The sequence below is a fragment of the Coffea eugenioides genome, chromosome 3, assembly GCF_003713205.1.
Source record: "Coffea eugenioides isolate CCC68of chromosome 3, Ceug_1.0, whole genome shotgun sequence".
NCBI classification, from domain to species: Eukaryota; Viridiplantae; Streptophyta; class Magnoliopsida; order Gentianales; family Rubiaceae; genus Coffea; species Coffea eugenioides.
The window spans coordinates 2,194,256-2,209,096 of NC_040037.1; the positions used below are offsets into that span (position 1 = coordinate 2,194,256).

Consider the following 14,841-nt stretch of genomic DNA (forward strand, 5'->3'; position numbering starts at 1 on the left):
AGCATATTCTAGAAAAAATCATTTGCCAAAAATCTCAACACAGATACAAAAGAAAACAAAATATCAGAGGTCCATCGATCTTTGTACTTCTAGACCCCCATGTTTGCACTCATTGGGAATCTGCAGGAGGCATCCTACTAATCTCGATACTTTGGACCATTGGATTTGGATCATCATAGTGTTAAAAAAAATTTTGGCTCAACAAAATAATACGTGTACGCCTTTAATTTAGCCATGAATATATAGTCAAAACACAAGAAGATGATGAACAGCAGACTTTACTCAAATCAGAAAGAAGCTCATTAGTTGACTTAATTTGCTGATACAATCGATGGTAGTTAAAATCAAAAGAGCACAGAGCTTGCACGGGATGTTGACATAATGAGATGTAGAGTAGTTGTAAAAAGTTTTCTTCAATTGGTTAAAGGCTTAAAGCAGGAGCTGTGTCGGGGTTAAGCAAAACAGTCATTATAGTTTTGCTTGCCAAAAAGAGAGCTAAGAAAGTAACCCCATAACTTGTTAGCTCAAACCAACAAACACCAGTACAACGTTGGCACTTAGAATATGCAGCAAGTAGTTGGTCATCAGATTTTGCTGAGGCGCACTTGATGGCGGAGGTACCATTCGTGCACCTGGAGTGGCAAACCGCTCTTGATGGTCGCTTTCACTCGGTGAGTTGTGAGCCAGCTTTTGGTCCCCATGCATCATGAACTATACTATAGAATAGTATCTTCATGAATGAGGGGTCTTGGAAGATATACTTAGAAAATTCATCGGAGCCTGTTCTGCATTCATGGGACTTAGGCATGCAGGCTGCAACAGTCACTGAAAGTTGATGGCTATCACTGTTCTGCGACAGTTATACCGACGGAGAAACGTTCTTGTCCTTGTCAATTCCAATCCATAGACACTCGAAATCTATTTTAACGTTAAAATGGTTGTTTGATGCCAAGAGAATTACGTACGTACGACTGTTGTTTGATATACTGGGTTTTATCTCAATTACAGATGATTACTTGTATCGCGGGGGCAGAATTTGAAGATCACCAAGGGCGATACTGCAGATTAAATAAAGGAATTTGATCAATATCTACAATAGGCAGCAAAAAAAAAAAAGTCTCAACAACATCACTAATTAGAAGCATAAGCAAAGCAAGCAAGAAATAAGTCGTTGGCATCTACATTAATTTTTTTTTTTCAAGTAACGACACATTTAGTCTAACATAACCTATTCCTACTCGGGGGTTGGGAGAGCCTACTCTAAGAGTGCCCCAACTAAGTTGGGAAAACTTAATTCAGTTCCGACGAGTGCACTACACATCTGTATGGATTTAGAACAAATCTCATATAGAGGCAAATTGATGAGAGGTAAGATTTGAATCCTTGACTTTCTATCCCAGAATTAATCCAATGACTAACTCCTCTCCAGAGGGAGTTGGTTGTATCTACAGTAATTGATCGGAAAAAATTTTGATTTCATTTTTTTGTAGGCTATGCTTCTTTGGATGTAGGACGTTTTTTTTTTTGGATGTAGGACGTTTGCATGGCAGTTTTTTGTCATCTTTCCTGTAGAATGCCTAGTCTTTTGGCTGGGCATAGAATTCTTTATTCATATAGATAGGAGAGTCAAATCAAGACACCCAAAAGGCTATCAACTCCAACATGGCCCTCAGGATTCAGGACCGTGCCAAAAATTTCCCTTGATTAGAAAATTCATGGGGATGGTAGACCACCTGATGAATGTGAGTGGAACTCGTATATGAATTTGCCATTGACTGATCCATGAAGGTGACATGTCAAACGTCTCTGCAATTCTTCAATATTGACCAATTGTAGAATACCCAAGATCGGACGTATTACAGCTGGAAATGGACAGGTGAGTAATTCTAAGTAAAATTTAATTATACTTCTTACAATTTCGTTTGTTTGGACAGTACTTTTATCCCAAATAATATTTCGCTTGCATCATAAACACATTTTTTAACCCAGAATTTTTATATTCTCAATCACCTTTTTATCTTACATACATTACATCATAAAAAGTGTTACAGTAATTATTCCAAATAATATTTCAAATAATATCCTATCCAAACAAACCTGACACATGTCATTTTCCAGACCCCACCGATTTGAACTGACTAATTTTAAATGATTAATGAATGTGATGGGCAGCATGACTTATTCTTATCCCATTTGATACATATCATCTTCACCAACCATTACCCTAAAATTTTCCAAACATTCTGCATAGCGTATTAGATTTAAATTTGAACTCTATCATTTTGTCCTCTCAATAAGTTTTTTTTTTTTATTGGTTAACATGTTTGTCTCCTTTAATTTCTCTTTAAAAATTTGTGTTATAATAGCTCATTCCAGTTTCCTTATATGTATTAAATTTCATTATTATAACTTTAATATATTTAGTGCTGTATCCTCACATTAGTAAAGGTAAGGAAATAAATAAATGACTAATAAAAGGAAATTTAATCATGTTTAGATACATTAGTCAAAAGCTAACACCTGAATGAACAAGCAAGCATCTGTGTTTCTCCAAGTTCATTCAACGCAGCTCAAATATCCATCCTTCTCAAAACTCCATTTTTTCAAGGTGAGTCTAACCTTTTTCCTTTACAATTCCTTTATATTTTGATTCATAATCATTGATTACTTAGACACATACACTTATTTTAAATTTATGATTTAGATATTTTTTGATGGTTATTAATTTGTCAATTTTTCTTATTCTAAATTTGTATCATAGAATTTTTGTCTTAATTTGTATAGGGTTAATGTCTATTTATTGAATTTAGTTAACGTTTATATGATTTTGGTCCGTGAGTTAATTTCCATCTTTTACTTTATATTTTGTCTCTTATTATATATAAAAAACATTCAGTGTTCAGTTATCATCTATCAAAATTTAGTTTTAAGACTTTGATTTCAAGTTAGTGTCTATCATTTATTTCGATAATTTTTTGTTACTCGTTGTTTGATCGTTCGCCCCCTCCACCCTCTGAGAACAAAATCATCTCCACAACATATGAGACACAGCTCATGACGTTGAACTTGCATGCTTGTACGTGATGAACATTAGCTATTATCAATTTAATTCATTTTTTTTATATTCACTCTATACTTATTTAGTCCATTAATTTTGATTATGCTATCTTTACCCTTATTATTAAAGGTTAATAGTTTTTTTCTTCTGAAAGGGTATGCACCTATCAGACTGATGTATGCCATAAGTACAAAATTCAGACTTCAGGTTTAAATTAAAATAATGTAGCATGCATATAGAGGTGGCGGGATGGGCGGGATTTGCTTAGATTTGAGATAGAACCGAATCATATGGGTTTGAGTCCAACCTTATCTATATGTGTTTTGGGACTAAGTTGGGCGGGATCACTTTAGGATGGGTTTAGATTGATCCCGCCCAATACCCAAATCTATTTTCTACATATTTTTTTCCTTTAATTCATTTTTTATTTTAAAAATAACTTTAATATTTTTTATTTATTCAATTTCTTTTAGTCTTATTGTGAATTTATATTTTCATGAATTCATTTAACACTCTACAATATTTTTTTTTCAAAAAATTATTTCAAATAATCAACCAAACCAAAGTTTTTGGTTATTGGAACCCACCATTTAGGCCATTCTTTAGCTTTGGCTGAAGATGTGAACCTTTATATTAAACTATATCATGCATTCGCATATGGAACATAAGCATTCATCTGCTACACAAATTGTTTCCCCGTTCAAAGTCTAGCTTTCTCGTCCTTCAGAACACATTTACAGCAATTCCCACTACATCAAATAGGAAACAGCCAATTGACAGCAGGCAAAAAATCAATTATTGTATTAAAGGGAAAGAAAAAAATTATAAAAAAAATATCCAAATATAAACAAGAAAACTGAGGAGTAAATTAGGAAGGAAGGGATATGAGGATGAAATACTTGCCGGGATTTCTGAGGGTGGCAATAACAGAATACGAGATATAATTGACAAAAGTTGAGGGAGTAGCTGTGGGTGAGCGGAGGAAGGAAGAGAGGCGGAGGAATGGTTGAGGGAGCTGCGAAGGTCGGAGATGACAAGGGAGAGGAGTTGACCATGTCGGAAATGAAATTTTTTGGGAAGATATTTGGGCCCAATGGGTACCCAAGTATTTTCCAACATTTCCCATCAATTAATGGGTACAATTGGGACAATATCAAATTGCAATACCCATTCCGCCCAAAGTCTCTTTGGGCATGGGTAACCCGTTGGGATTTGGAATAAATTGTCACCTCTACATGCATCCAAAAACTCGCTATTCGTTAGCATATATATATTATCAATATAAGAAATATTATTGCGTAATATTAATTATACCAAAACTCCTATGGTTTTTCTCATACTTCCACCAATCAACAATGTTCCCCGCCTGATGTGCCCGTGGTTCCTATGGAGATTTTTTATTTTTTATTTTTTTGGGGATCAAATTGTTACTCGTATTTATATTGATATAATCAAAGCCTTTACAAGCATTTGCAGGTTAAGAGCAACTAATATTGTGTTCCATACCTCTATATATCTCTAATCTCATCTCATACGAGATGATCCAAGTCCCAGGTGCTGTAAATATGACCCACATTATTCTTTGAGCCAACACCGGTGGTCATATATGAAGACAAAATCATGGAAAAGTATCCATGATCAAATGTTACATCGTAATCGTGCCTGCTTATCGAATGTAATACAGTTGACCATACAGTGCTGTTAGCAAAATCAAGAAGTCGGCTTCAAAATTTATGTTCGAAATTAATACAAGTGCCCTCTTTTCTTTTCTTTTCTTTTTTTTATTGGTCGGTTATACCTGGACCTGCACATTAACATCATCAAAAGCAATAGAAAAAAAAAATACTAGAAGAGTTAAAACTTGAATCTGTCCTGGGAATATTATGATATGGATCTAATCCCATGTTACCCTTCGTTTTCTATTTTCTTTCTCTTCTAGAATATACCGAGTGAGAATATAGAGTGGTAGGGTTTTAGATAAACACAATCAATCATCCGTCTAACCAATGAAGTGTTGCAGCACTCAAAACAGCCAAAAAAAAAAGGTGTTATCAGTAGACTGAAATGTTTTTTTTTTTTCCAATGTTTTGAGGACGTGACAACGTGGGTTCAAGAATTGATTGATGATAGATTACTTGTGGTTCCATTTTTTAAAGACACTCAGAAAGCCAGGTCCCAACAAAAGACATGTCAAGTAGACTGGCATGGTTTTGGGATCTAGCACCAGCAATACTGCTAGCGAAGCTGCCCCGTTATATCGCCCTATTCTTCTTCTAAATCCCACCAAAGAGGGATCAATCAAACTAGGCAATCACTAATTACTATAAGGGACTACACTACATGCAATTCATTTACTACGAAATACTAATTAAAATTCTTGAGGTTTTTTATTACACGAAGTAATTAAACTGTGTTTATACATAATAAACGAGCTCGCGCTACCTTGATCAATCAAGCTCAGAAAGTCAAGAAGTCGTCGATTCTTGATTCGACTCGCGAGTTCTTGTAAAGGGATTAATCTCTAGTATGATTTAGAGTTTTGCTTGTATCAAAGAATTAGACAACATGTAATCTAACCGGTGAACTTGAACAAAGGTGTGAGCATTCAGTTGTAAATTTGTTCTTGTATGATTTAGGGTTTTGCATATACCAAAAAGTCATGAGACGGTATAATGGGATCATGAATCTGAGAATAGCAAACAAACTCTGCAATATTGCAGCGTCTATGTCGATCAGATTAAACGTATAGTCTCTTTGTTTGTCCATTGCTTGGAGAATTCTTATCAAGAATCTGAGATAATAAAGGCAAATTCAATAACAGAGCTGGAGTTGTGGTCCTGCTTTAGTATTGCCAACAGCTTATCATATCATCGTCACCCAAGTTGATAAGAGTAAAAGAAGATGCGCCTATATACGCAGCCTACACTTTTTTCCAAGCCACGAAGGACTCTTGATATTTTACTACCCTTAATCCACAGGAAACCACAAAAGCCGGCAACTCTTATGGTTCCTGAGGAGACTAATAAACCTACCCAAAATCCCCCCCAACCCCGATGTGAGATAACAACCTATGCAGGAGACCTGCTGCTAAGTTCAAAGGTGACCCAATCTACCCGGAAAGGCTGTTGTCTTTTTTCCAAGCCACGAAGGACTCTTGATATATTACTATATACGCAGCTTACACAATTGTTTGATTTTGATATTCAAGGTTCAAGCTACATATGCAACAGGCTATGTGCTAGAATCAATTAGGATAAGAATCTTCCACAATTCAATGCACTTCGCTAATTGTTTCTTTTGGTTGAGAGTTTGATAGCAATTTGTCTTCAAACTCAAATTAGGACATTATCTTGCATTTAATTAATTGCGGCTTGATGACTTTTGACCCCAAAAAAAAAAAAAAAGAAAAGTAATTACTGCTTGATTGTGCATATGGTGGGAATACATGCTAGACTTCTTACCAAATTCTTGCTTCTACCAACAAATTTACAAATGCAAACCATGCTACACGTGATATTGACTATTGAGTGCTCTTTTTTCTAATTTTTTTCTTATAAAATATTATAATTTTATGAAATCTGCACTGATTGCAGAATTAATATCACACATATAGATATACATATAAATATTTAAAAAAAATACATTTTAAAGCTCTAAAAATATTCAATAGTTAGATAAAGCACCTCCAGCCCTAAGAAATATATTGTTCAATTTCAAGGGGTGGCGAGTAATTTTGAAGTTCTTTTTAAGATTGTCTACCTTCTTTAATTTTTGATGTGCTTACCCTATATTTTAAAATAATTGAATAGAAAAAATGTGTTAGGAAAAACATTCCTGGTTTCATGTACCCTAAGCAACAATTTTGAGAAAAGAGCATAATCATGCGCTTTTTAAATTTGTTTTAAAAGGTGACAAGTGTTTTTAAAAAGGGTCAAAATGGTTCTCACTAACTTGGAAAATGCAGGCCCTCAAACACTTCAACTACGAGGCCCCGTGAGTTGCTCTTTCTGTCTGTTTTTTTTTTTTCTACAGACAGCAAAATGTGTTGGCGTTCTAGAAATGCAAATATTTTCTTGCTTAAATTGCCACCTCATTTTCATTCCTAGAGATCTTGAAAAGCAAATATGTTTTTTGTAAATATTTAAATAAATGTTCAGATTGACCTACTAGGAAATGAAAATAATTCGCGGGTTGACTATAATTTTTTTTTTTTTAAAAGTACTTTTTATCATTTTGCAAAGAATCAAGGCTACCCGAATATAGGTTCTAGTCTTCTTTAGATTTACACTTAGGACCCCCAATTCAAGTTTGTCTTTCCTTGCACGCATAAGGCTATTACAAAAACAATATTAATGACGAAGGGGTCAGTTTTGAAAATTTTAATTCACAGTGTGTAAATATATGTGTAAAATAAAGTTGACTCTCCTAATTTTTTATAATTTTAGTTTATATTATGAGAGTTTATACATACATACACGCACACGCATATATGAAAATTATTTTGAACATAACATATTAAAATAATTTTGTTAGGAAAAATTTTGATCCACCCAAAAAAAAAATCCTGACTCCTTCGTCATTGTTAGGAAAAATTTTGTTCACAAGCCATTTTTTAATCCGCAAGAATTCTGGCACATAAAAGCACCAACACAGAACCGGATGTTGGGGAAATCCAGATATATTAGATTAAAAGAAAAAGTCGCTTAGGTTGCAATTGGACCATAATCTACTGGTGAAATTTGGCCTCCAAGATTCTTAGTCTTCCAAAATTGCTTGTTTAGCGGTTAATATACCAGCAGTAGTATTTCAACTGATGAGCTTCACCTCAGTTACGTACTCCACCAGCAGACAACGAGGTCATCCCAGTCAAAACAAAAGAGATTCGAAGGAAAGAAAATGAAGAAGAATACAAGAATAGGATCAATTTTTCTGAGAAAAAGAGATTCAAAAAAGAAGTTCCAAAACTTTGGCCTTGCTTGGATTGCTGTTTTCCGTAGAAAAATTTCGTCATTTTCCGTGAACACATTTCCCCGTTATCTTTTTTCCTTACATACATCAAATCGCTATGTTGTCAACCACCTGTTTGCAGTTCAATTATCTTTTCTCACCCAAGATTATGCATGTGTATGAATGAATGCATGCTCTGAAATTTGAAGTGATGATTTAAGTGCTTTTTGTTATGATTTAAAATTTAAACCATTATGATGTGGAACTATTATTATTATTATTATATTTGCATGTAAATTGCAAATTTAAATTTATACAAAAAAAAGGAAGCAAACTTTATAAGAGCTTATTACTCTTTAGTATACCTCTTGATGCACACAATACATTTTAAATACCATGATAGAGGTACATTAGTATAGATTAGAAGAAATTAAGAGCTAATTATGTTGATTATGCAAGAGGGTCTCTATTAACTGAATAAATATTAATATTAGATTCTAAATGAAAGTAATAATATGATGACATTTTGTTACGCACATTTGACGACTCGACGTTGAGTGATAAACTAAACCTAATATTCTAAATCACAAAGTAAATAGAATTTTATTTTTTTTTAAACAAAATTTCTACTTGTCATATTTTTCATTATTAAACTTACCGTATTTAACAGTAGTATAATTCTCGATATGTGGTCACAAAAAGTCACATAATTAAAAGGCAAAAGTTACCATTAATGGTGGGTTAAAAACACAAAGGGCCAAGATTCCGTCCATAGACACAATCATTAGACTCCCACCTTTTCATTTAATACTTTCTATTTTTTTTTACTTCCAAAAATCTCGCTAATTGCCCCGCGACGAGGAGAGCCGATCAACGGCTAAAACCCAGTTACCAATACGAATCAAAGGCCGAGATTCAATCTTCTCATTTTCAAACAAAAGTCTCCTCCCTTATCCCACCTATAAATTAAATATATTCCATTTCACCGTCCCCTCCATTTCTCACTCACCCTCTCTCTCTCTCTCTCTCTCTCTTAAATTCCCCACGTTTCGCTCTCTAGTTTTTTCTCCTGTTCTGGAAAGATTTTTCAAAGTGTTTCTGGAAAACAAAAACAAAAACAATTTCTTTTGTTTATGTTTTCCAGAGAAAGAGAACCATTTTCAGAATCTTGAATTGTGCTCAAAAGTCTGCAGCTCTATTTATATACCATACCATTTCATGGTTGCAAGATTCCATTTTGGTTAATCTCCCTGTGCAGAAAAAGAAAACCCTAAAGAAGCAAATTTTTACTGGGGTTGCTGAATTCTGGTGATTATTAAAGCGGGGTGTGCTTAAATTTGCACAATTTCCAAAAGGGTAAGCAAATCTTTTTGAAAATTTCAATCTTGCTGTTTATGAAAACTCAGTTTTGAGCTTGATTTTATGATTCTCTGAATGAAAGAAATAAAGTTTGAACTTACGGTTGCTGAATTCTTGTTATTTTGAGGTATGATAGGCTTTGAGTTTACAGAGATTCTAAAAGGGTAAGCAAATATGTGTTGGTTCATTTTCATTCATGCTATTTGCAAATCAGTTTGTAGCTCGAATGTGTTTTTCTGGAATAACGAACAAAATCTTGGAAGTGGGATAAGCTTAAATTAACAGCATTTGTAGAAAGGTAAAAAGCTGGGTTTTTTTTTTTGGGTGCAATATTTCCCTGCTTATGGAAACCAAATTTTGAGATTGATTTTGCTCTGTTGTGGAAGGAGGAGCAAATTTTTGTTTTGAATTAGCTGGAACTTACACTTCAAAGTTAAGATCTCATCCCATGACAGACAGCTCAAGTTTGATGTACTTTTGGCTCCATGTTAATATGTATTATTATTGAGGTTCAGTTCTCCCAAAGTTTTGATTTTTTTTCGGGTTTCTTAATTGTTTTCTGACTCTGCTTTGTGCGAATTTTGTTTGTTGTTGCAGATTTGTTTTGGGAATGTGAAGCAGAATAGGAAGTAGTGAAGCTTCAGTTTTTGGGAATTTCCTGGGATTTTGTTAGTGGAAAAATGGGATTTGAGTTGGGAGCTTTGCTAGGAAAGATGAATATATTATCATCAACCTCTGATCATACTTCAGTGGTATCATTGAATATTTTTATTGTGCTTTTGTGTATATGTATCGTGATTGGTCATCTTTTGGAGGAAAATCGGTGGATGAATGAATCCATTACGGCTCTCATTATTGTAAGTTCATCTTCCTGTTTATTTGTCTATGATTCATGTAGAACATATGATTGTGTGCAAGTATTAGCAAGTTGAATTTCATACGTGTGACATAGAAGTATTAGTTTTGTGAGTGGTGTAAATCAATACTTTTTTAGCTTTTATTTATGTGCTTTTGGTATTAAGTAAAATGTTGGGCTGCTTGGATGACAGGGTGTATGCACTGGAGTCGTAATTCTACTAATTAGTGGAGGAACAAGCTCGCATCTGTTGGTTTTCAGTGAAGATCTTTTCTTTATTTATTTGCTTCCTCCGATCATTTTCAATGCTGGGTATGTAGTAAATTTACTGAACCATTTTCTTCCCTACGTGAATATAGGATTCTGAAAAGAGGAAAAAGTTCAAAAGAAAAAAATAACCTGAGATTCAGCATTATTAGGCCTTGGTTTTGCTGGGAGTATGAATTTTAGTAAATTAATTTGCTTAGATAGCAGGCAAATGACAAACTTAGCCGAAGTCTAGTTTCTTAAAGGGCGTTTTCTGCACAGGGCTGATTTGGGATCAATTTTCATTCCCCTTAATTATCAGGTTCCAGGTTAAAAAGAAGCAATTCTTTCGCAATTTCATTACTATAATGCTGTTTGGAGCACTTGGTACTTTGATATCCTTCGTCATCATATCCTTGGGTAAGCACTTGTTTTTGTTGCACTTTTTTTTTTCTTGGTTCCTTTATACATCAAGTTCCCATTGAGTTTTTTTCTTTCCCCCTTTGTTTCATGCAAGTGAAGCAGAAAGGATTACCTTGCAACTCATAGAACATTCAAATTTGTGAAGCAATAAGCTATTCTGTACACGAAATTATGCTCTCATAAGCTTTCTGATCTTCTCCTGGTCCCCCTTTTGTTCATGAATGTATGATGTACATTATATCTGTCCTAAGGAACAAAAAATGTGGAAGATTGAGACATGAGAATGTTTTACTCGTACAATAAATGACATTCTCGAACTTACTCTTCTTTGACAAATCTTCAATGACTTCAACTAGTCCTTTTTGTCTACTATAGCCATAATCAGCAATTGTCTTCCACTTAGTAACTAATTAGATTCTAATCTTGTATTATTACTTCATACCTTAAAATTATGTTTCATTGCTCCCGAGGTTCTTTTGTTTTTACCATTTAGGAAAAAGAACATGCATGAAAATATAACCAACTTCTCATAGCATGCTTGAGAATTATGTTTTCTTATGTCATGTTTATAATGCAAACAAACGTCTTTTTTTTTTCCTTTTAAATGCGAACAAACATCTTGCAGTAAATATGAATTACAGATTCCATAATCAATATTTTATAGTTACTGCAATTACAATACTAATTTTAATGGCTTCTCTGTTGCTAAATATTGCTTTTTTGTGCAGGTGCTATTGGCTTTTTCAAGAACATGAATCTTGAACCTCTGAAAATAGGAGATTTTCTTGGTACCATCGCCTATTTTCATTATTATTTTTTATTTAATTACTCTCTTCCCTACCAATGCAACAATTAATGTGATTTTCTTTTTATTCATGACCTTATTTATGATTCCAGCAATTGGAGCAATCTTTTCAGCTACAGATTCTGTTTGCACTCTACAGGTAAGCAGGCATTTGCTAATTTAGAATGAAAAACTTTTTTGCATCTCTACAAGGCTGATGTTTATATCTGATTGGTGCAGGTTCTCAATCAGGATGAAACCCCCTTAGTTTACAGTCTGGTGTTTGGGGAAGGAGTTGTAAATGATGCCACATCAATTGTGCTCTTCAACGCGGTCCAGAACTTTGACTTGTCTCATGTCAACACTAGTGTGGCTTTAAAGTTGATTGGAAACTTCATATATTTATTTATCACAAGTACTGTTCTTGGAGTTGTTGTGAGGCTCTATATCTTTCTTTGTTAGTGTGTGTGTTTAACTCTCTTGGTTGGCATCTGTACAAATTTAAGATATTCTCGATAACCTAGCTTTTGACAATACATTTGGCTTTAGGCTGGGCTGCTTAGCGCATTCATCATAAAGAAGCTCTACTTTGGCAGGTTGGTTAATAATTGCTTTAATGCTAGACTTGCTTCAGGAAAAGACCATGCTAGATAATTTCTTGCACCATTGACATTGCTGTATGAAATTTTTTAACATGTATGCATCATTTGCTTTCTTGTTTGCTGATTGTCTCCAGGCATTCGACTGATCGTGAGGTTGCTCTAATGATGCTGATGGCATACCTTTCGTACATGCTAGCTGAAGTAAGTTTCCTAAACAGCATATATTCCTCCATTGCTCTTGCAAATACAAATTCTTCTTTGTTTTCCTCTGGAGCTTGATTTGGGGATGTCAATTTTCCTTTGCAGTTATTTGACTTAAGTGCTATCCTCACTGTGTTTTTCTGTGGGATTGTGATGTCGCATTACACCTGGCATAATGTAACAGAGAGCTCAAGAATTACCACCAAGTATGTCATTCTTCGAAGACAAGGAATCTTTTGGAATGAATTACTGGCTATTCTGTATTCTATCCGAAGAAAGCTACCGAGTCGCTGTTTTCTTCTGATGAAACCTTTCTATAATTGTTTTGTTTATCACGGTTTTGCAGGCATGCTTTTGCAACATTGTCATTTGTTGCTGAAATTTTTATATTTCTGTATGTTGGTATGGATGCCCTGGACATTGATAAGTGGAAGATTGTAAGTGACAGGTATACTATCTATTTGACAGCTCACAAGTAAAATTAGTTATTATGACATATTTTCAATGATCATCCACATACAGTAGGATGTGATAAAACTTGAAGATTAAAGTGGTTGTGATTCATCTTTTCAGCCCCAAGACATCAATTAAAGTTAGCTCAATTCTACTGGGACTTGTTTTGTTGGGAAGAGCAGCTTTTGTCTTTCCTCTGTCACTTTTATCCAACTTGACCAAGAAGTCTCCAGAAGAGAAAATTCACTTCAAGCAGCAAGTATGAATTCAAAATTCTAGTTGAGAGTTCACACAGTCCTTAGCTTTTTTATCCTGTTTAATGATTATTTGATTGTGATATTACAGGTTACCATATGGTGGGCAGGTCTCATGCGTGGTGCTATTTCCATGGCCCTTGCTTATAACCAGGTTAGTTCAAAAAGTCTCCTCCAAGGGAAAGCTTTGATTTTCTTGGAATTTTATTGTCTCTTTAGCATGTGATGGTGAAGGGATGGGAGTCTATTTTATTAGTTGTCTGACAGACTTCATTGTTGCTAATCCGTGCAGTTCACAAGGGCAGGTTATACCAAACTTCCAGGGAATTCAATCATGATCACCAGTACAATAACAGTTGTTCTTTTTAGTACAGTGGTAAGAATCTTAAGTTTCTTGAGTGTCATACTGAATGTGAGTTGTATTCAGCACATGGAAATTGGAATGTGGCAGACACTACCATGGAGTAATCATATTGCACTCTTTGGGGAATTTCCCATCAACCCTGTATGAAAGGTGGTAGTGTGTTGGAAATTCTGTTTCTTCTTTGCTGCATTTTTGAACTGCATGTCCGCTTTTTGCAAATCATGTTTTGATAAAATCTTTGCCTAAAGATATTAAGTATTAAACATTTCACCTTCCTGTCATTGATTTTCATCAATGGTTGCGATGAAAGAACTCTCATTAGCTAACCTGGTGTAGTGGCCGTGGTCTCTGATTCTTGCATTTCCCCTTATGTGAACTTCAAGAAACTGAGACGTTATCATGTCGACAAACATCTACATTTCATTATATTCTCAGTATCAAAAGAAACATATATTTGCTGAAATCCATGTCCGTTGTCATTCAGTAACTATTTCCGGTATGTGCAGGTTTTTGGCTTGATGACTAAGCCTTTGATAAGGCTCTTGCTTCCCTCACCAAAGCACTTGAGCAGAATGATCTCTTCTGAGCCAGTAACCCCAAAATCCTTCATTGTACCTCTTCTCAATGGACAGGATTCAGAAGGTGATCCAGGTGCCCACGTGCCTCGTCCATCAAGCTTAAGGATGCTCATGACTGCTCCATCTCACACAGTGCATTATTACTGGAGAAAGTTTGACGATGCCTTCATGCGTCCTGTTTTTGGTGGAAGAGGTTTCGTGCCATATGTGCCAGGCTCACCAACTGAACAAAATGGCAATCAATTTCATTGAAGGGTAATATTGCAGAAAGGCCACCAAATTCACCAGTTTCCTCTAATGCAAGTCACTTTTTTGACCTCTTGATATTGTGTTTCGAGTGTTCTAGTGTTTCACTGTAGGGTTTTGTTCTAATTTATTATATAGTTTGCGAGGAGGGATTCTCCATTAGTTGTGGTCATCAGTCAAAATTTTGCCTATGGGGGCATTCGCTGACCCCAAAGTTTGTACATGAGAACTTCAAGAGGTTCTTTTGCCCGTCAACATATTTCTAGAACACCAGATCGGTGTATATTCCTTGAGAACTTGCCATCTCAACTTGCATGTATAATAGAAATTTTTGGCCGTTAATATATGTCAACAACAGCAGAGTGCATCTATCATACTTGTTCCTGGATTACAAATGTTGATTTACTTGTTCAAATCAAAGATGCTATTACTGCAATGCCATAGATTGTTTATCTCAAATTTGCATGTAC

At 34.8% G+C, this 14,841-nt stretch overlaps 1 protein-coding gene across 1 annotated transcript; it reads left to right on the plus strand.

The window, feature by feature from the left end:
* The first annotated feature begins 9,031 nt into the window (after positions 1-9,031).
* LOC113765396 (sodium/hydrogen exchanger 2-like) lies at positions 9,032-14,747 on the plus strand. Its single transcript, XM_027309558.1, has 15 exons — positions 9,032-9,361; positions 9,962-10,221; positions 10,414-10,532; positions 10,789-10,886; positions 11,618-11,677; positions 11,787-11,833; positions 11,914-12,108; positions 12,223-12,269; positions 12,410-12,476; positions 12,582-12,682; positions 12,823-12,924; positions 13,050-13,188; positions 13,275-13,337; positions 13,476-13,559; positions 14,054-14,747. The coding sequence occupies exons 2-15, from the start codon at positions 10,045-10,047 to the stop codon at positions 14,375-14,377; spliced, it is 1,623 nt and encodes a 540-aa protein (XP_027165359.1). The 5' UTR covers positions 9,032-9,361; positions 9,962-10,044; the 3' UTR covers positions 14,378-14,747.
* The last annotated feature ends 94 nt before the right edge of the window (positions 14,748-14,841 follow it).

What these genes read in the sequence shown, in the direction of transcription:
- LOC113765396 (XM_027309558.1), top strand. Translation starts at nt 10,045, where the DNA reads ATGGGATTTGAGTTGGGAGCTTTGCTAGGAAAGATGAATATATTATCA. An exon ending in CTTCGTCATCATATCCTTGG is followed by an intron (nt 10,887 to 11,617) that starts GTAAGCACTTGT and finishes TTTTTTGTGCAG; the next exon opens with GTGCTATTGGCTTTTTCAAG. An exon ending in TGGAAGATTGTAAGTGACAG is followed by an intron (nt 12,925 to 13,049) that starts GTATACTATCTA and finishes TCATCTTTTCAG; the next exon opens with CCCCAAGACATCAATTAAAG.